The sequence below is a fragment of the Pristiophorus japonicus genome, chromosome 13 (genome assembly GCF_044704955.1).
Source record: "Pristiophorus japonicus isolate sPriJap1 chromosome 13, sPriJap1.hap1, whole genome shotgun sequence".
Taxonomy (NCBI): Eukaryota; Metazoa; Chordata; class Chondrichthyes; family Pristiophoridae; genus Pristiophorus; species Pristiophorus japonicus.
In genome coordinates this window covers 116276145-116298446 of record NC_091989.1, presented here as the reverse complement: position 1 = coordinate 116298446, position 22302 = coordinate 116276145, and the positions used below count along the sequence as shown (strand labels likewise).

Genomic DNA, 22302 nt, shown 5'->3' with positions numbered 1-22302 from the left:
TCTTTTTCTTTAATGGCTGTTGGTCATTATCCCACCATTCACACCCTATCTTGACTAATGTATTTCTAACTCCTGGCATTACCATTTACATTTGGCCATCAACCCTTTTATCTCTCTAATCTCTCCTGCCTTCCACAGGTTAGATGCAGGAAGACTGTTCCCGATATTGGGGAAGTCCAGAACCAGGGGTCACAGTCTAAGGATAAGGGGCAAGCCATTTAGGACCGAGATGAGGAGAAACTTCTTCACTCAGAGAATTGTGAACCTGTGGAATTCCCTACCGCAGAGAGTTGTTGAGGCCAGTTCGTTGGATATATTCAACAGGGAGTTAGATGTGGCCCTTATGGCTAAAGGGATCAAGGGGTATGGAGAGAAAGCAGGAGTGGGGTACTGAAGTTGCATGATCAGCCATGATCATATTGAATGGTGGTGCAGGCTCGAAGGGCCGAATGGCCTACTCCTGCACCTATTTTCTATGTTTCGATCACAGACTTTCCCTTTTGTTCTTTCTTCCTCTCCCCCTTTCAGTGCTAGTTAAGAATCTGTTCTTTTCAAACACTCTCCAGTTCTGACGAAAGGTCATCGACCCGAAACGTTAACTCTGCTTCCTCTCCACAGATGCCTGATCTGCTGAGATTTCCAGCATTTTCTTCTTTTATTCTGGATTCCAGCATCTGCAGTATTTTGCTTTTGTATATATAGGAAAGATGGGCCCTTGGTTTAACGTTTCATCCACAAGACAGTGCAGCACTCCCTCGGCACTGCACTGGAGTGTCAGCATAGATTTTTGTGCTCAAGTTTCTGGAGTGGCACTTGGACCCACAACCTTCTGACTCCGAGATGAAAGTGCTACCCACTGAGCTAAGGCTAACCCTAAAGTCGAACCATTTATCCGTTTCTGATGGGTCATAGACTGCAAAGGCACCTACCTATACAGGGAGAATGTCCGTGCATTGGAGGTAGTGGGAGTACATATGAGAGCAGTTTGCTAAATATTTCTGTCTGTGACTCGGAGCAACCTCAGTTCGTAAGAAGTCCTTTATCTTCAATATTAGCTAGTCTTTTGTTTTTATACCTGCTGTGTATTTGCAACTTTTTATTGTCTCAGTTCACTTTAATTTTACCAAAAGGGTAACAGAAACAATATTGGAGCAAGACCTGAGTAACACTGGTTTGCAGTATCCCACGTCAAATCAACCAGCGACTTCGGAAAGATGGTCAAAACAGAAAGGTGGGAGGGAAAGTGCCGGTGCGTGAAACTCACGAATTTAACTCAACAGTTCGTATTAACGCACATATCACAGGCTTGAAATTAGGGATAGACATCGATACAGAACATTATCTGATCAAACATCAGCGAGATTATTTATGTAGAACATTTATAGAAAGCAGTTAGAACACAGCAATGATTGGACGGCAGAGGACAGGAAATAATTGACAGGGGTTAGATGTATTTTGCTCAGCAGCCAAGCGGTGTCAGATGTGTGCGTCAATATGTAACTGTGGTTAACGCCCTCAGCAGTGTGCAGCCACCAGACAGGTTCCTGGCAGAATCACAGGCTGTTATCTCCCGCCGGACCAGTGGGCGAGAATGGAGTTCAGCAGCATTGCTCCAACTTTACTCTGAACCAGTCACTGTCTGTACTGTAAGAAGTGGTCTGCAGCCACTGAACTCCTGTTTTACCATGGCAGACTTTCCAGACAAAGTGAACACCCAGACCAGCACGGACACTTACAGCAACACGGTTAGTTCCAGGTTCTCCCCAATCGGAGTGGACATCAATTTCCTCAAATCCTTCATCGGAATATTGATGATCGTGGAATTAGTAAGTTTATTCGTTTCATATCTTGCATGTCTTCCCTGTAACAATATATGGCTCGTTTTAAAGCGAAATGCTCCAATACCCGTTGGCTGACAGCTTTTTGCTTTACATATGTCGAGGCGGTGCAGAGAGCCGGCATGGGCCGAATGGCCTCGCCCTGTACTCTAATCACTCTATGATTCTATATTTGAATTTACATGTGTTCCTGTTGCCGGAAGATTTGCATATTGACAAGTTACCAACATTGCCTTTTTAAAAATGAGTCCAAGGGTTTGTTTTCTTATTTTGGAGAGTTGTTGATTTATAATTAGGTGCTATAGACAATGGGAGTGGATAGACTAAAGGGTTAAAGGAGAGAGCTCCAAATGATACAGTGAAAGGTTACAGTGTGCCATTATGTGTAACCAGCTGTAACAGGAATATTTAACATATAAACCAGTATAACCTGCAGCACTTGACTGGAGCACTGCAACAGTGCTTGCTTCACTTGCTCTGCTGCTTGAAACCTGGCCATCCCCCAACAGCTGTGAACCTTGGTGGGTCTCCCCAGCACTGAAGGGCAACCCGTGCCCCGGGGAGGAAGATTCTGCCCATCCTGATCAGTGGGGGCCGGGGGTCTTCTCATGCCGTGACCAGTAAGTCTGGGTTACCCACTACCGCCCGACGTGGAAAGCACATGTGATCGCCACTGTCTGTAGAAGGGTCTCCCATAATGGATCGTCCCAAATACACTTCACCAGTGATTACTTGTTGGTGTGAATGAATGCTCAAAATGCAGAATTTGCTCATTTTAGGAAATCGATTGAAGTTTCCAAAGTGGATACTGTATTATTTAATCGTGGCTGCTTTGGGTCAAGTGTGCAAAGAAGCCCGGTTGCCTAGTAACCAAGCTATTAGCAGTACGGCTTCAACTTTAGAACTCCAGCTACACAGGCTGGGACTATTGCTCGAGTAAATACAATACTTACAGGCCATTGAGCAGATCTTTCCATCTCGCCCTCACTAATACCCTAACGTGTTCTGTTTCAGTTAAACATCCAGTTAAACAACTTGGTTCAGAGGTAAAATATGAATCTGTCCCATACCGTGTGGATCATCATTTGACTTGGCAATATGTGGGCGAAGATTTATAAAGTGAGCGCAAATAGCCTCCATCAGAACATATTGCCAGTAATTGAGCAATGGGAATTTTCTGTGTTGGTTAGAATCCAACTAGCTTATCTTATTGAATACACACACTGAAGACCCAGTTTTACTGTATCCACAATGAAAACTTCAATCGATCTCTTAAAATAAGCACGTTTATGTACTTTGAGCACACATTCACACCAATCATGACCGACAAGTGCTCGCTGGTGAAGTGTATTTGGAATAATCCGTTATATGAGACCCTTCTATAGACAATGATAACCATGTCAGGTGGCAGTAGGTATCCTAGGCTCAGGCCAGGAGGAGTTTTGAACACATGAAAGAAAGTGGCAAAGTGCAGGGATCCTGGGAGGGTGTGGCAGAGGGCAGTGCTTCAATGGAAGGTGCAGGAACAAGCAGCAATCTGGTATCGGAGAAGCGGATGGTGAATGTGGACTCATATGGCTGGTGGAGATGGTTACAATAGGGTGGGGACGAGGCCTTGACATCATTGGGGCTGTAACCTTTTTTCCTCTCGGATGTAGATAATTTCTTGGTCAGAGCACAAGCAGAAAGCTGGGCAGGGAGCACTGCACACACACATTCCAACAGATGCCTATGCACAAAATAAAATAATATGCCCTATTATATTTGGATACAGATTTCCTGACACAATTGGGGTTCAGATAAATAACACAAACATGACACCACATTAGAAAGGAGGAAAAAACTTGCATACATCTACATTTTACATGGCCTCGGGGTGTCCCAAACTGCCTCTTATCCAATAAATTACTTTTGACGTGTCGTCATGTTTATGTAGACAAACAACAGTCAATTTCCACACAGCAAGCTCCCACAAACAGCAATCAGATGAATGTCCCGGCAATCTGTTTTCTGGTGTTGGTTGAGGGGTAAATGTTGGCACAAGAAAAACTCCCTGCTCTTCTTCAAAAAGTGCCATGGAATCTTTTACATCTACCCAAGACTGACAGGGCCTCAAATTATTCTCACCCAAAAGGCAACACCTCTGACAATACAACACTCCCTCAGTACTGCACTGAAATACAAACTTAGATGATGTGTTCAAGTCCTACAGTGGGGTTTGAACCAACAACCATTGTGACTTGGAAGGAAGGGTACAAAGTGGCTAAGCAATGGCTAAGGGAGAAACGGGCCCATTAAAGACAGACGCAGGTGATGCAGACAACAAGATAATGGAAGATTTATTAAGCAAGTACTTTTTATTCATTTTCACAGTAGAAAGGTTAAAATGCCAGTGATAGAAGGGAAACTAAAAATAAATCAAGGGGAGGAACTCATTGGATTCAATACATATAAAACAAACGGTAATGGAGCAAATAATGGGAGTTGGGATATATAAGTCTCCAGGACCTGATGGTTTCCACCACAGGGTGTGAAAAGAAGTGAGAGAGGAAATTGCAGATGCTTTAGTCATGATCCTCCAAAACACTCGATTCAGGAATTGTCCCCTTGGATTGAAAAATTGCCAATGTCACTCCATTATTGAAGAAGGATGGGATAAAGAAGACAGGTGAATACAGACCTGTCAATTAAAGGTCCATTGTGGGGAAGCTACTAAAATCTGTCATTAGGGATAGAGTGACTGAGCACTTGAACAAATGATCTGATTAGAGACAGCCAGTATGGTTTTGTTAAGGGTAAGTCATGTCTAGTTGAACCTTTTTGAGGAGATTACTAATAAGGCAGTGTCTATGGACATTATCTACGTGGACTGCCAGAAAGCATTCAATAAGGTTCCACCCGAGATTAACAAAAAAGAGAGTGCATGGAATTGGAGGCAGCCTTTTGACTTGGGTTGGAAATTGGTTGGGAGATGGGAGACAGAGAGTATGGATACTCTGATTGGTAGCATGTGACAAGTACTATTCCTCAGGGATCTATTCTGGGGCCTCAGCATTTCATTAATATTTAATAATGACTTGGATAAAGCAATATAGAGTTGTAGATCTAAATTTGGAAATGACACTAAATTAGGAGAGACAGTAAGTTGTGCAAATGGGACAGAGACAGATTAAGTGAGTAGGTAAAAACTATGGATAATGGAGTTCAGTGTGGGCAAGTGTGAGGTCATCCACATTTGACCCATGAAAGATAAATTGGAGTATTTTCTAAAGGACGCGACTGTTGCCAACAAAATAAGGGATGGTATCAAATTGAAAACAAGGGCATACAATGTGGCCAAGACCAGTGGGAGGTTAGAGGATTGGGAAACTTTTAAAAGCCAGCAAAGAATGATTTAAACAATAATGAAGAGAGGGAAGATAGATTAAGAAAGTAAACTAACACAAAATATAAAAACAGATAGTAAGGTACATAAAAAGGAAAAGAGTGGCTAAAGTAAATGTTAGTCCCTTAGAGGATGAGGCTGGGGAATTAATAATGGGGAACAGGGAAATGGCAGAGACTTTGAACAAATATTTTATATCGGTCTTCACAGTAGAAGACATTAAAAACATCCTAATATTGGATAATCAAGGGGCTATAAGGAGGGAGGAATTAAATACGATCATTGTCATTAAGAAGTAGTACTCGGTAAAATAATGGGATTAAAAGCGGACAAATCCCCTGGACCTTATGGCTTGCATCCTAGGGTCCTTAAAGAAGTAGCTGCAGAGATAGTGGATGCTTTGTTTGTAATCTACCAAAATTCCCTGGATTCTGGGGAGGTCCCAGCGGATTGGAAAACCGCAAATGTAATGCCTCTGTTTAAAAACAAAAGGAGGCAGACAGAAAGCAGGAAACTATAGACTGGTTAGCCTTACACCTGTCGTTGGGAAAATGCTGGAGTCCATTATTAAGGAAGCAGTAGCAGGACATTTGGAAAAGCATAATTCAATCAAGCAGAGTCAGCATGGTTTTATGGAAGGGAAATCGTGTTTGACAAATTTGCTGGAGTTCAAGGATGTAATGAGCAGGGTGGATAAGGGGGAACCAGTGGATGTGATATATTTGGATTTCCAGAAGGCATTCGATAAGGTACCTAATAAAAGATTACTGCACGAGATAAAAGTTCACGGTGTTGAGGGTAATATATTACCATGGATTGAGGATTGGCTAACCAACAGAAAACAGAGAGACGGGATAAACAGGTCATTTTCTAGTTGGCAAACAGTAACTACTGGGGTGCCACAGGGATCGGTGCTGGAGCCTCAACTATTTACAATCTATATTAATGACTTAGATGAAGGGACCGAGTGCAAAGATGGGTGGGAAAGCAAATTGCGAGGAGGACACATAAAATCTGCAAAGGGATATAGACAGGCTAAGTGAGTGGGCAAAAATTTGGCAGATGGAGTATAATATTGGAAAATGTGAAGCTATCCACTTTGGCAGAAAAAATAGAAAAGCAGATTATAATATAAATGGAGAAAAATTGCAAAGTGCTTCAGTACAGAGGGACCTGTATGCATGAAGGTACAGCAAGTAATCAGGAAGGTACAGCAAGTATGCAGGTACAGCAAGTAATCAGGAAGGCAAATGGAATGTTGGCCTTTATTGCAAGGGGGATAGAGTAGAAAAGCAGAGAAGTCCTGCTACAACTGTACAGGGTATTGGTGAAGCCACACCTGGAGTATTGCGTGCAGTTTTGATCTCCGTATTTAAGAAAGGATATACTTGCATTGGCGGCTGTTCAGAGAAAGTTCACTAGGTTGATTCCGGAGATGAAGGGGTTGAAGATAGATTAAGTAGATTGGGTCTATACTCATTGGAGTTCAGAAGAATGAGAGGTGATCTTATTGAAACATATAAGGTAATGAGAGAGCTGGACAAGATGGATGCAGAGAGGATATTTCCACTCATGGGGGAAACTAAAACTAGGAGGCACAGTCTCAGAATAAGTGAACGCTCATTTAAAACTGAGATGAGGAGTAATTTCTTCTCTTAAAGGGTTGTAATTCTGTGGAATTCTCTGCCCAGAGAGCTGTGGAGGCTCGGTCATTGAATATATTTAAGGTGGAGTTAGACAGATCTTTGAGCGATTATGGGGATAAAGGGTTATGGGGAACGGGCAGGGAAGTGGAGCTGAGTCCATGATCAGATCAGGTCGATCTTATTAACTGGTGTAGCATGCTTGAGGAGCCAAATGGCCTACTCCTGCTCCTATTTCTTGTGTTCTTGTGAAATAAAGTAGTTCCGCATGCGCAGTTCCAGTGATTTTTTGATTGTTCTCACTGATCTTCCCACAGATTGGTGAGCAAGAAAGGTGAGGGGTAGGAATTTCAGGGATTGTGAGATGTGTGTGATCTGATATTAGGATGTTGTCAGATTGTGAGAGTTTTATTGTACTCTCTCGGAGTGTGGTAATTGCTATCCGGTCCTCTGCTGGTTGTGGCGAACGTTACTTTTTCTTATTTGAGACCCGACCTTTGTGCGTAGAATGCTTCTGTGTAGCTTCCGGTTGGCTGGCAGCAGTCACCCTATTTCTTAAATGATGAGAAACTAATAACTGTGGAGGAGAAAATCTTTGGGAGTCCAAATACACAAATCTTAAAAGCTAGTAGGCAAGAAAAAAAAGCAATCCAAAAAGCTAATGGAATGTCTAAGATGGGTTTGGAGTGCATATATGTAAATACAAGGAGCGTGGTAATCAGTGAGTTTCAGGCACATGGGGCTATGATAGAGTGGCAATAACAGTGATCTAGCTCAAGGAAGGGGGCGATTGGGAACAAGGTATTTACTAAAGGAAAAGAAGGAGGGTGTGGTGGATGTATTGATCAAAGAAACTATTATAGCACCGGAGAGAGATGAAGTAGTTTAGGGGCAAAAGACATACTCTATTTGGATAAAATTAACAATAGAAGAGCTATTACACTACTGGGTGTATACTATAGGCCACCAAACAATGGGAAGGAGACAGAGGAGCAAATTTACAGGTACATTGCAGAAAAATGCAAGAACTACACAGTAGTGATAATGGGGAGTTCAATTATCCTAATATAAACAGGGATAGTAACAGTGTAAAGAGCAAAGAAGGGGAGGAATTTCTGAAATGTGCATAAGAAAACTTTCTTGATCAGTGTGTTTCCAGCCCAACAAGGAAGGAGGCAGTGCTGGATCTGGTTTTGGGGAATGAAGTAGAACATGTTTTAGTAGGAGAGCATTTGGGGAGCAGTGATCATAATATCATTAGGTTTAGAATAGTTATGTAAAAGGACAAGGCACAATCATGCATAAAAATACTTAACTGGAAGAGGGCTAACTTCAGTGAGTTGAAAAGGGATTTGGCCCAGGTGGATCGGAAACAAAAATTGGTCAGCAATTATAATTGAACAACGGGAGGCCTTCAAAGAGCAGATGGTTCAGGTACAGAATAGACTTATTCTTATGAGGGGGAAAGGAAGGGCATCCAAAGCTAGAGCTTCCTGGATCACTATATAGAGGTTAACCTTTATATAAATGCAATGAGACAGGAAAAGGAGGCTTCTGACAAGTGTATGGTTCATATTACAGTAGAGAACTAAGCTGAATATAGAAAGTACAGAGGAGATCTTAAGAGGGGCAAAGAACGAATGAGAATAGATTAGTGGCTAACATAAAAGGGAACCGAAAAGTCTTTTATAAACATATAAATAGCAGAAAGGTGGGCTGATTAGGGACCAAAAAAGAGATCCTCTCATGGCTGAGGTACTAAATTAATATTCTGCATCTGTCTTCACTCGAGAAGATGCTGCCAATGTTGCAGTAAAGGAGGGGGAAATAGTGCTATTGGATAGGACTCATAATAGATAAGGAGGAAATTTGGCAGTCCTCCAAGAAGAAACCACCCGGTCCGGATAGGATGCATTCTAGTTGCAAGGGTGGAAACTGCAAAGGCTCTGGTCACAATTTTCCAATCCTCCTTTGATATGGGAGCAGTGCCAGAGGACTAGAAGATTGCAAAAATTACACCCCTGGTCAAAAAAGGGGAGAGGGTAAACCCAACAACTATAGAACAGTCAGCCTGACAGCGGTGATGAAGAAAATATCGGAGACAATAATCCAGGACAAAGTTAATTGGCACTTGCTAAAATACAGGTTAATAAATGAAAGCCAGCATGGATTTGTTAAAGGCAAATTGCGTTTGACTAACTTGATTGAGTTCTTTTGAAGTAGTCGAATTGATGTTGTGTATATGGACTTTCAATAGGCGTTTGATAAAGTACCACATAATAGACTTCTAGCAAAATTGAAGCCCATGGTATTAAAGTGTCAGTGGCTGCGTGATACAAAATTGATGAAGGGACACAAAGCAGAGCATCGTGGTGAAGGATTGTTTTTCAGACTGGAGGAAAGTGTACCGTGGTGTTTCCCAGGGGTCGGTATTGGGACCAGTGCTCTTTTTGGTATATATTAATGACCTGGACTTGTGTATAAAACAGGGCATCATTTCAAAGTTTGCTGATGAGGAAAAGCTCGGAAATGCATTAACCAGTAGGAGGATAGGAACAGACTTTAGGAGGTCTTGAAGATGGCGCAGAGGACATTTACTAGAAGGCCAGGAATGAAGGTCTTCTGTTATGCAGCAAGACTAGAGAACATGCAATCGCAGAGCAATTCTTAGAGCAGAGAAGGTTATGGGGAGATTTGATTAAGGTGTTCAAAATCATGAAGGCTTTTGATCAAGTAAATAAGAAGAAAATGTTTCCAGTCGCAGAAGTGTCAGTAGCCAGAAAACACAGATTTAAGGTAATTGGCAAAAGAACCAGAGGCGACATGAGGATTTTTTGTTTTCGCAATGAGCTGTTGTGATCTGGGATGCACTGCCTGAAAGGCTGTTGGAAGCAGATACAATCGTGGGCTATAAATTGCCCTTCACCCCGATTGGGGACTGTAACCTTCTGGGGCTGGGACTTCCTGCACCTGGCCTTTCGCAGAATTGGGCCATAGGCCCTTCATAATAGATTTCTAGCAAAATTGAAGCCCATGGTATTAAAGGGGCAGGGGCTGCGTGATACAAAATTGACGAAGGGACAGAAAGCAGGGCGTAGTGGTGAAAGATTGTTTTTCAGACTGGAGGGAAGTGTACTGTGGTGTTCCGCAGGGGTCGGTATTGAGAACTGTCTCCGCGCGCCGCTTCCTTTGAAGGGCGTTCAGAATGGCAGGCAGTGACTAGTGGGGTGCCGCAGGGCTCAGTACTGGGACCCCAGCTATTTACAATATATGTTAATGATTTTAGATGAAGGAATTGAGTGTAATATCTCCAAGTTTGCAGATGACACTAAGCTGGGTGGCGATATGAGCTGTGAGGAGGACGCTAAGAGGCTGCAGGGTGACTTGAACGGATTAGGTGAGTGGGCAAATGCATGGCAGGTGCAGTATAATGTGGATAAATGTGAGGTTGTACACTTTGCTGGCAAAAACAAGAAGGCAGAATCTTATCTGAATGGTGGCAGATTAGGAAAAGGGGAGGTGCAACGAGACCTGGGTGTCATGGTACATCAGTCATTGAAAGTTGGCATGCAGGTACAGCAGGCAGAGAAGAAGGCAAATGGTATGTTGGCCTTCATAGCTAAGGGATTTGAGTATAGGAGCAGGAAGGTCTTACAGTTGTACAGGGCCTTAGTGAGGCCTCACCTGGAATATTGTTTCAGTTTTGGTCTCCTAATCTGAGGAAGGATGTTTTTGCTATTGAGGGAGTGCAGCGAAGGTTCACCAGACTGATTCCCGGGATGGCAGGACTGACATATGAGGAGAGACTGGATCGACTGGGCCTATATTCACTGGAGTTTAGAAGGATGAGAGGGATCTCATAGAAACATATAAAATTGTGATGGGACTGGACAGGTTAGATGCAGGAAGAATGTTCCTGATGTTGGGGATATCCAGAACCAGGGGTCACAGTCTAAGGATAAGGGGTAAGCCATTTAGGACTGAGATGAGGAGAAGCCTCTTCACTCAGAGAGTTGTTAACCTGTGGAATTCCCTACCACAGAGAGTTGTTGATGCCAGTTCATTGGATATATTCAAGAGGGAGTTAGATATGGCCCTTATGGCTGAAGGGATCAAGGGGTATGGAGAGAAAGCAGGAAAGGAGTACTGAGGTGAATGATCAGCCATGATCTTATTGAATGGTGGTGCAGGCTCGAAGGGCCAAATGGCCTATTCCTGCACCTATTTTCTATGTTTCTAAACGGAGTGCAGGACTGCAGGATAGCGGCCAGGTCGATGCGAAGGCCGACATTGACGGGCTGACCCAAGAGTCGGCTGACAAATAAAGATGACGGCCCCGGGTGCTAAAAACCTCCCCTTTAAGGGGTGCGCCGGCGGCGGATGTCCGGCAGCTTTGCGGGTTGCGAAACTGACGTTGACGCCCTCCCACGCCAGCATCGCGGCCCACAGGGCAATTTCCCCTGTGGGGCATTAAGGGGTCGACGCGGGTTGTGGTTGCGCGCCGGCCCAGAGCGCTAATCGTAGGGCGTGACACTGCCATGACAGTGCCCCCCAAACCTCCGGGACAATTTCCCGGGAGGTGGTAGCAACCCCTCCCCGGGCAAAAATACCATTGTGTCCCGTTAACCCCCACCCCCCGAGGCACTAACGGTGCAATAAAAAGGGGCAATGTCAACCTCAGTGACTTTCAAAGGGGAATTTGACTAATGTTGGAGAGAAATTTGAAGGGCTATGGGGAAAGAGCAGGGAAATGGGACTAATTGGATAGCTCTTCCTGCACAGGCACAATAAGCCAAATGGCTTCCTTCTGTGCTGTATTGTTCTGATTCTGTAAACTTGGCTTGTATTCCTTGAGTGTAGAAGATTGATGGGTAATCCGATTGAGGTGTTTAAAAGATTAAAATGATTTGATAGGATTGATACAAAATGATGTGTGGGAATCAAAAACAAGGTGACATCATCTTAAAATTAGAGCTCAGCCATTCAGGAGCAAAATCAGGAAACGCCTTTTCACATGTTGTAGTAGAAATTTGGAACACTCACTCCAAAAGGCTGTGGACGCTGGGTCAATTGAAGTGTTCGAGATTGAGAGAGATTTTTTTTCTTGGGTAAGAAATTCAAGGGTAAGGGGCAAAGGTAGGTAAATGAAGTTGAGGTGCAGATCAACCATGAGCTGATTGAATGGTGAAACTGACTCGAGAAGCCGAACGTTCCCATTTTCCCTTAGTAAGCAATTTTATTCTATTTCCATATTGTTCACTTGAAAGTCAATTTTTGGGAGATCCTCTTTTTTTTTTCTATGTCTACCCATTAACTTGCTCATTTTAGCATTCGGTTTCAATCCATAGTCCAAACTGACCTAATTTATTGTCCTTGTGTAATTACTTTGATTGCACTTATCTTGTAACTCTGTGCATCAGAAAATGTGCATCTTTGGGAAAACGTTTTGTTTGGGTGCTTGAGACAGTCTACCTGTGCGGTGACTTATGAGTTAAGTACCCAGAGGACAGCTATTGTTCAGCAGAAGCTTAGACTTTTGCCTAAATGCTTCAGAGGATGAAAAATGAAATATCAGAACTTTACTTGTCAGAGCAAGGAGCTGTCAGTTAACAAAGGTGTGTTACACAGTCTCATACAGCACATTCCATTCTAGGATGGACTTTGAATCCCAATTGCATAGAATTCAATAAAACAATACCTCTGTGGTGAATGCAATGCAGTCACTGTGTGTTACAAGATAGACTAAACCTTCTGCTTATAGCTTTGCTGTGTACAAGGGCAATTGTTTTATTTGCAGTGAATTGAATGTGTTCTCCCTCCATGCACACGTCATTTTGTAATCTTATTTTCTGACCCCAGGAGTATGGATAAGAGATCTGCTCCCTTGCCTTGGACTATAGCGCTCTTGTTAACTGCCTCCTGGGAGGTGCAGCCAATGATTCACCTGAATTTCTTTTCCTTCGAGTTTTTAGGTGATGGTGCATGTTTATTTAACTAAGCTGGTTGTGATTTTTCCTCACCTACCCCCATTTCCCAACAAGCTTTTTCTGGACTGCTTGGTGTGCTTGTTTTTAAATGAAAATCGATTCCTCCTGATGGATGATTAAAATTTTTAAAAGACATCAGCGACCTGTTGAGGCTACAGCCAGCAATGACCAATGTGAAGGAACAATGTTGTTTGGCACATGTCCTGTAAGTGACATTTGATGGGAGGGCTCAAGTGACATGGCATAAGGATTTTTCTTTTAAGTAGCCGATGATCAAGTGCTTCAATGACAACGTCCTGAACTTGTTGTCATTGTAACGGAGTTACATTTCCAAGCCATGCCTGCCCTGGTCAGCTTATTTCATTGGAACTATCCTTGCTCTCCAGTGGATGGTCAGGCACTCAGGGTGGAGGGGTGGGGAAACTTGATCGTCACCGGAGGTGGCCAACTTATTGTCTTAGGCAGTATTTGTAAGCTGTTTAAACAATAACTACTGATGTACTAAGTAAGCTTGCACTGATCCATTCAATGCCGCTGCACAGGCCCTCCTTCATTGCTAATCTCTTTGCTGTATTTGATCCACATTTCCTTATCAAATGCATTTACAAATGGTGAATTGTGCACTCGGACAACAATAACAACTTGTATTTATATAGCTCCTTTAAAAATCATCCCAAGATGCTTCACGGGAAGGTTATCAAACAAAATTTGACACCGATCCATATAAGAAAATATTAGAGCAGGTGACCAAAAGCTTGGTCAAAGAGGTAGGTTTTAAGGAGCATCTTAAAGAAGGAAAGGGAATTCCAGAGCTTAGGTTCTAGGCAGCTGGAGGCACAGCCACCAATGGTGGAGCAATAAATCGGAAATGTGCAAGAGGCTAGAGTTGGAGGACAGACCTTCCCTAGCCAAGGAAGGAAGTACGCAATCACAAAAGCAAAGTTACCGTTACAATTCTGAAACATTTCTGTGTTACAACCAGCGCTCTGAGCTCTGCCCTACTACATGGGATACTTTTACATTAGAAAAGCGGTCGCAGGGAACTGAATGCTCCACTATTTGCTTTTCTCTGCCCTGGGTCCAAATTGACACCACAGACTTATAATTCCCATTGCTGAAAAGGGAGACATCCAGCCTAACCTTTTTTGTTTTAACTAGAGAGCTGTTGGTAGTTTGGAAGACCCATCATTAAATGTGATGTTATTGATATTAGAGTGTCATCCATAGTGCGAGCATTTTATTTGGCTCTCAGAATGTGGGTAACACATTTATTGCCCATTCCTAGTCATCTAGGAGCCTGCCATTATTGGGCATTAAGAGTCAGCCGCATAGTGTAAGACTGGGGTCACATGTAAGCCAGACCAAGTATGAAGTGGCAGGTTCCTTTCTCCACAACAATCCAGGTCATTTTTTACTGGTGCCAATTCACAACTTATCAGATTGATTACATTCAATTTTGCAACTTACTATAAGGGAGCATCTCCACATCTGGGTTTTTAGTCTGATAACATTACCGTTATGCTACCTACACATACTTCATCTTTATAAAAGAAGATGTAACCTCTTTCAGTAGGAAGTGGTCGGTTATGGTCCCATTGTGCCAGTGCAGCTGGTTTTGGATTTGGGTTTACAATTTTATTTCCATTATGTGGTGGCCAGTATTTGTCCGCTTTTCTCCTCTGTATTTTTGACTCGCACACTATTTTGGGCTTCAGCTTCTGTCACAATTGAGGAAATGGTTAATTTATTTAAAAAAAAAGAAGTTGCATTTATATAGTGCCTTTCATCTCTTCAGGGCATCCAAAAGCCTTTCATAATCAATACAGTACTCTTGAAATGTAGTCATTGTTGTAATATGAGTTAACTGGTAGAGATTCAGACAGTAAAAAACACCAAGAAAAAGGGAATAAACCATCTCGGTAATGGTGAATTTCACACACTTGCATCAGGCTGGACTGTGGGCAAGAGTCAACAACAACCTGTATTTATTTAGTGCCTTTAACGTAGTGAAACGTCCCAGGGCGCTTCACAGGAGTATAATGAGATTTAAAAATTGACATTGTGACACATAAGAAGAAACTAGGCCAACTGTCTGGTTCAGCCTCAGACAGAAGCTGGGGAAAGAGATGGAGTCAGTGGCTAGGGAATAGAGTTTGTGGCAGGGACCGAAGACAATGGCTTATTTCCCAATAGTCAATTGGCGCAAATTTCTGCTCATCCAGAACTGGATGTCGGACAAGCAGTCTGACAATTAAGAGACCTTGGAGGGGTCGAGAGAAGTGGTAGAGACATAGAGCTGGGTGTCATCAGTGTACATGTGGAACCTGACACTGTTTTTGGATGATGTCACCAAGGGGCAACAAGTAGATGAGAAATAGGAGGGGGCCAAGGGTAGATCCTTGGGGGACACCAGAGATAACAATGTGGGGGCAGGAAGAGAAGCCATTGCAGGTGATTCTCTGGCTCCAATTTAGATAGAGAAGAATGGAACCAGGCGAGTGCAGTCCCACCCAACTGGATGATGGTGGAGAGGTGTTGGAGAAGGATAGAGTGATCAACGTGTCAAAGGCTGCAGACAAATCAAGAAGGATGAGGAGCGATAATTTGCCTTTGTCACAGTCACAAAGGATGTCATTTGTGACTTTGATGAGAGCCGTTTCGGTGCTGTGGCAGGAGCGGAAACCGGATTGGAGGAATTCAAACATGGAATTGCGGGAAAGATGGGCACGGATTTGGGAGGCAACAACACATTCAAGGACTTTGGAGAGGAAAGTGAGGCTAGAGATGTGGCAGAAGTTTGCAAGGACAGAGGGGTCGAGGATTGTTTTGAGGAGAAGAGTGATGATGGCAGATTTGAGGGAGAGGGGGACAGTACCTGAGGAAAGAGAACTGTCAGACAAGAATCACACTTGACTTCTTTTGGTTCTGTCTATCTTTTGGATGAGATGTTAAACCAAGGCCTCATCTGTCTCTTCCTGTGGTTCAGTTCTACATAAAAGATGCCATGTCACCATTTGAAGAGCAGATGAGTTCTCCTGTTATCCTGACCAATATCACAATTTGCTGCTGCTTTTAGCCTACATAACAAATGACTGTAGTTCAAAAACAACTCATTAGTTGTGATACATTTTGGTACATCTCCTCCAGATATGTGATAATTTGTTTTATAAATGCAAGTTCATAATAGGATGGAGATACGGATTCCTTGGATCTGATTCCATGATAGTGTCATGTATTGATGCTTGGGGTCACCAGACACCAGGAGGCGCCACTGTCAGAGGTCATCGGGCTGTACGCGTGTGTGTGCTGGTACAATGTCTTGTAGTCACTTTGGGCGTGAATAAAGTGGACCAGGTTCGCACCTGAGTGAGTTTACAGTAACAAGTCTTTTGAGTCATTATATACATAACATTTGGCGATGAGGTAACTTAAGAACTTTCGCATACACAATGGGCACTATTGGAATTCTGGAGAGATTCGTGGATGGTAAGGATTGAGCGGATTTTATCGACCGCCTGGATCAGTACTTTGTGGCCAACAACATGGCGGGAGACATTGACGCAGTTAGGCGCCGGGTGGTTTTCCTCACTGTTTGTGGTTCAGGAATATATGGCCTCATGAAGAACCTGCTCTCGCCTACACGTCCAATGGACAAAGAATACAAGGATTTGTGTGTTTTGGCATGTGACCATCTCAAGCCAAACGAGGTGATCATCATATCACACTATCGCATCTACACACATGTTCGTGCTGAGGGCCAGGATGTGTCGGGATTCGACCTGCGGCATCTTGCTGAGTGTAAATTCGGGACCGTGTTGGAAGACATGCTGTGAGATATCTTTGTGATAGGCATCAACCATGATGTGATTCTCCGGAAGTTATTGGCTGCAGAGATGCTGGATTTGAGCAAGGCCCTCGCAACTGCCCAGGCATGCATGACGACTGATGATAATTTGAGGCAGATGTCATCGAAAAGTCAGAGCTCCACGGCAAGTACTGTAAACATGATTGTGTCGTCGTCTGGCAGAGCTGTTTATGGCAGGGCCTACACGATTGCTTACGTGCTCAAAGTCCGCCAACTGGTACGAATCCTATTTCACCCTGTTGGCGTTGTGGGGGCAATCATTGGAGTCATCAATGTCGATTTAAGCAGTACATCTGTAACGGCTGTTCCAAAGTGGGGCATCTTCAGAGAATGTGCCCACAACTGAGCAAGCGTGCTGCCGCTCATCACATTGGTGATGACGACCAGTTTAGTGCTGGCCCGGATGCACAACTCGAGGATCCGTTCTTGGGAAAGAGCCAGCTGATAATGATTAATGTGAAACTGAATGGCGTGCCAGTATCGATGGAGCTGGACACAGGTGCGAGTCAGTCGATAATGACCCAAAGGACATTTGAAAAGCTGTGGGACACTGAGGTGGTGAAGCCTAAGCTGAGTCCAGTCAATGCCAAGTTGCGTACTTACACTAAGGAACTTATATCGGTGATTGGCAGTGCAGTCGTCAAGATGTCATATGATGGTGTGGTTCATGATCTTCCGTCATGGATTGTCCCAGGCAATGGTCCAACGCTGTTCGGCAGGAATTGGCTCGAGAAAATCAAGTGGAATTGGAATGATATCAAAGCGTTGTCATCAGTGGATGACACTTCGTGTGCTCAAGTGTTGAAGAAGTTTCCTTCTTTGTTTGAACCGGGCATTGGAAATTTTACGGGAGCCAAGGTGCAGATTCATCTGGATTTTGATGCAAGGCCTGTCTATCACAAAGCTCGGTCTCTTCCCTATATGATGAGGGAGAAGGTTGAAATTGAGCTTGACAGACTCCAAAGTGAAGGGGTCATATCACCGGTCAAGCTTAATGAGTGGGCCAGTCCTGTTGTTCCTGTGTTGAAGAGTGATGGCACTGTCAGGATCTGTGGAAACTACAAGGTTACGATTAACCAATTTTCGAAACAGGATCAGTATCCGTTACCAAGAGCTGATGACCTGTTCGCCATGCTAGCTGGTGGAAAGTCATTCGCTAAACTAGATTTGACGTCGGCCTACATGACACAGGAGCTTGTCGACACTTTGAAGAAACTCACCTGCATCAACACCCATAAAGGACTGTTTGTCTACAACAGGTGTCCTTTTGGAATTTGTTCAGTTGCAGCCATATTTCAGAGGAATATGGAAAGTCTACTAAAGTCCGTCCCTAGAACTGTCGTGTTTCAAGATGACATTCTGGTCACAGGTCGCGACACTGCTGAATATCTGAACAACCTTGAAGTTTTACATCGACCAGACAAAGTGGGACTCAGGCTGAAGCGTTCAAAATGTGTCTTCATGGCACCTGAAGTTGAATTCTTGGGGAGGAAGATTGCTTCTGATGGCATCAGGCCTATGGATTCGAAAACTAAGGCCATCAAAAAGACACCCAGGCCTCACAATGTGACGGAGCTGTGTTCATTCCTTGGGCTACTCAACTACTTCGGTAATTTTTTTACCCGGATTGAGCACTTTACTAGAGCCATTGCACGTGCTGCTCAGAAAAGGCGACAACTGGATCTGGGATGTATCTCAAGATAGAGCTTTTGAGAAAGCTAAGCATCTGCTCTGTTCAAACAAGCTGTTGGTTCACTATGATCCATGTAAGCATCTTGTATTGGCCTGTGATGCTTCATCATATGGGATTGGCTGCGTACTCCAACAAGCAAATGAGTCGGGTAAACTACAACCTGTTGCATATGCTTCGAGAAGTTTGTCAAAAGCGGAAAGAGCTTACAGCATGGTAGAAAAAGAAGCTTTGGCCTGTGTGTATGGGGTAAAAAAAATGCATCAGTACCTTTTTGGTCTTCGCTTTGAACTTGAAATGGATCACAAGCCACTCATTTCATTGTTTTCGGAAAACAAAGGTATTAATACCAATGCATCGTCCCGCATTCAGAGGTGGGTGTTGACGCTGTCTGCCTATGATTATGATATTCATCACAGACCGGGCACTGATAATTGTGCCGATGCACTGAGTCATCTGTCTTTGCCCACCTCAGATATGGAGATGCCTCAACTTGCAGATCTACTGTTAGTAATGGAGGCTTTTGAGAGTGAAGGTACCCTTGTCACTGCTCAACAAGTTAGGATCTGGACCAGCCATGACCCTATTTTATCGGTTGTAAAACGTTGTGGTCTTCAGTGTGATTGGTCTGCAATACCTATGGAGATGTGTGATGAGACCAAACCTTACAACCGTCGTAAAGATGAACTGTCCATTCAGTCAGATTGTCTACTGTGGGGCAATCGTGTTGTTATGCCCAAGAAAGGCAGAGAAAAATTTGTAGGTGAACTACATAGCACTCATCCTGACATTGTCATGATGAAAGCCATTACCAGGGCTCATGTTTGGTGGCCTGGAATTGACTCTGATCTGGAATCATGTGTGCATCAGTGCAATACTTGCATGCAGCTAAGTAAAGTACCAGCGGAATCTCCGCTGAGGCTTTGGTCGTGGCCATCTAAACCATGGTCGAGGATACACATCGATTTTGCGGGCCCTTTCCTGGGAAAGATATTTTTGTTGTGGTGGATGCATATTCAAAGTGGGTAGAGTATATTATTATGTCATCCAGTACACCCACAGCTACCATTGAGAGTCTTCGTGTCATGTTTGCTACTCACGGTTTGCCTGACATTGTTGTGAGCAACAACGGATCTTGCTTCACAAGTCTGGAGTTTCAAGAGTTCATGAAACTCAATGGTATTAAACATGTGAGGTCAGTCCCATTCAAACCTGCTTCTAATGGTCAAGCAGAGCGTGCTGTTCAAACGATCAAGCAGAGCATGAAATGTGTGACTCAGGGTTCACTGTTTGTCACGCATATTGCTTAGTTACAGGACAAGACGTCATACACTTACTGGGGTCTTCCCTGCTGAACTACTGATGAAGAGAAGTCTCAGGACCAGACTCTCTCTCGTTCATCCCGATTTGAATGATCATATTGAAAACAGAGGTCAGAATCAGCAATTGTATCATGATCATGCTGCTGTGTCATGTGATATTTCTGTCAATGATCCGGTTTATGTATTGAACTGTGGTCAAGGTCCAAAGTGGATCGCCGATACTGTCACAGCCAAGGAGGGTAACAGAGTGTTTATTGTGTGCTCAAGAATGGGCAACATGCAGGAAACATGTTGATCAAGTGAAACTGCGGCACACAGATGAACTGGAACCGCTTGAGGAAGATGCCGTCAGTGACCAACCAACCAATGGTCATTCATCAGAGGACTTTGCTGTCATTACAGAACCTGGACTTTCAGTCTCTGATATGGTCATTACCACTCCCATCAGATCGGCTACTCAGCCTCCAGTCATAACTGACTCAGAATGCTCGCCCAGAACTGGAGTTGAACTGAGATGATCAACTCGTGTGCGGAAAGCCCCAGACCGTCTTAATTTGTAAAGAGATTGATACTAAGATCTTGAAGGGGGATGTTGTCATGTATTGATGCTTGGGGTCACCAGACACCAAGGGGCGCCACTGTCAGAGGTCATCGGGCTGTACGCGTGTGTGTGCGGGCCCTGGTATATAAGTGCTGGTACGATGTCTTGTAGTCACTTTGGGCGTGAATAAAGTGGACCAGGTTCACACTTGAGTGAGTTTACAGTAACAAGTTTTTTGAGTCATTATATACATAACAGATAGTGAAAGATGCACACTTGGGTCCTGAAGGAAAGATAAGGTTGGTGATGGGCACATTTAGTTTAGGTAGGATATCACTGATTTCAATTATGTGTCTTTGTTAACTGGAGCTACCTCCAAAGCAAATACCGTGGTTGGGGTCCCAATAATGCTGGGACCGGTTTCAGTTCCTCATTAGCTTTGGGCTTTGTAACTTTTTGCGATGTGGTGACCATCAGACAAATAAATGGTATTGGAAATCCGAATGCTCTATTTATATTGTATCTTTGGTAAGCATACAGCTCAACATTAACAATTCTACAGAAATTGGGCGTTTGACACCAAGATCATCTTACTGGCTTTTCTCAATTTGTTGGAGGCTCATAATTACCCTTCTCTATACATGTTTTGAGTACATGTGCTCAGAGATACTCCCCCCACAGCCCACCACCACTCAACATCAACAAATAGTGTAACTGCAGCTGCCCAGTGCTATTAAACTGCTGTTGTTGATGCTGCAGAACTTGCACATAAGTGATGTGTAGTATTTTCAATGCTGTGTACACAGGAATATACAAATTGCTGAACATGACACCAATCTTATTCCAAAATTGACACGTTTTGGATGCCACAGGATATATTGTAGTTCCCGCCGAGATCATTTCAGACCACACACCAATCCATTACCGTTACCTCTCCCCAATACAGACTATTCCCATTACAATAAATAATATTTAACAGCTCGCTACAGGACATCATTCATTCTAAAGCTTATTCATCGTGAGATGTGGGACTTCCTCAAACAACCACTGCATTAGGGAACAAGAGCAGATAGAAAAAGTGACTGATGTAGAGAATGAACACAGAGTGAAATATACATCCCTCTCCCTTCCTGAATGGACAGACTCCTTACTGGGATACAGTGCCCTCTGCTACCTCATCCAAGTGGCCATGATACACATGAAACCTTGATATTGGAGTGATGGCAAACAATTTGATCAAGGGGGTCATCACAGTTGAGTCACGTTCTGTCCTCCCCGCCATCCACACACTGGCACTTTCCAACAGGGATGAGAAGTAGGAAGCCCAGCTGATTCTTCCTTGCCCATGAGTGCCACCACCAATTGTGATGCCCCATATTGCTATCCTGGCTGAGAGAACAGGCTGGGAAGCAAACACGAGAACATGGCACCCTGCCACACTTTAGCAACTGATGCTGCTGCAGTCCGAGGATCAACAACAATACCTCGATGACATCGGATTACATTTCATGAGACTTTTTTTATAGCAACAAGGGAAGCTTATTGAAGCACATTATGCACTATGACAACACATTACAAGCCTAATAAAAATTGCAACACTGCGGCCATTGTTTTCACTGCAGTAGTTCAATAATAGGAATGGAGACAACGAGGAGAAAGGATCAGTCCTTACAAAAACAAGGCACTGTGATCAGTGACATACAGTTCATTCCAATCAAGGCTTTGGACAAATGCTTCATTTAGGGCAATTTTAAAATGTTATTTCTTGCTTCTCCTGAAGGCAGTTCCATAGGTGCTGGCAGCCTTTGAATACCTCGGCTAAGTGGCCACACATAAGTATCAATAGGCTATTTAACCATGGGGGACATCACAAGAGCCTGATCCTGTCATTGCCTCACATCCACACTTTCCAGCAGGGTCACTGAATAGTGATCCAAAACAATGGCTCATTTTCCCCCTTCGTAGCCCAGGATAGTGAGGCCAATTGTAACTCTCCGTGCCGCCCTGGCTGAAATCCGCTGTCTCAGGCCA

The 22302-nt window shown here is 43.6% G+C and overlaps 1 protein-coding gene across 1 annotated transcript in view; it reads left to right on the top strand.

The window, feature by feature from the left end:
- The first annotated feature begins 1539 nt into the window (after window positions 1-1539).
- Window positions 1540-22302, top strand: part of pllp (plasmolipin) — a 41479-nt gene continuing 20716 nt past the window's right edge. The window contains exon 1 of the mRNA XM_070896902.1: window positions 1540-1826. Coding sequence (XP_070753003.1) covers window positions 1686-1826 — 141 coding nt within the window. The 5' untranslated portion in view covers window positions 1540-1685. The remainder of the gene's footprint in view (window positions 1827-22302) is intronic.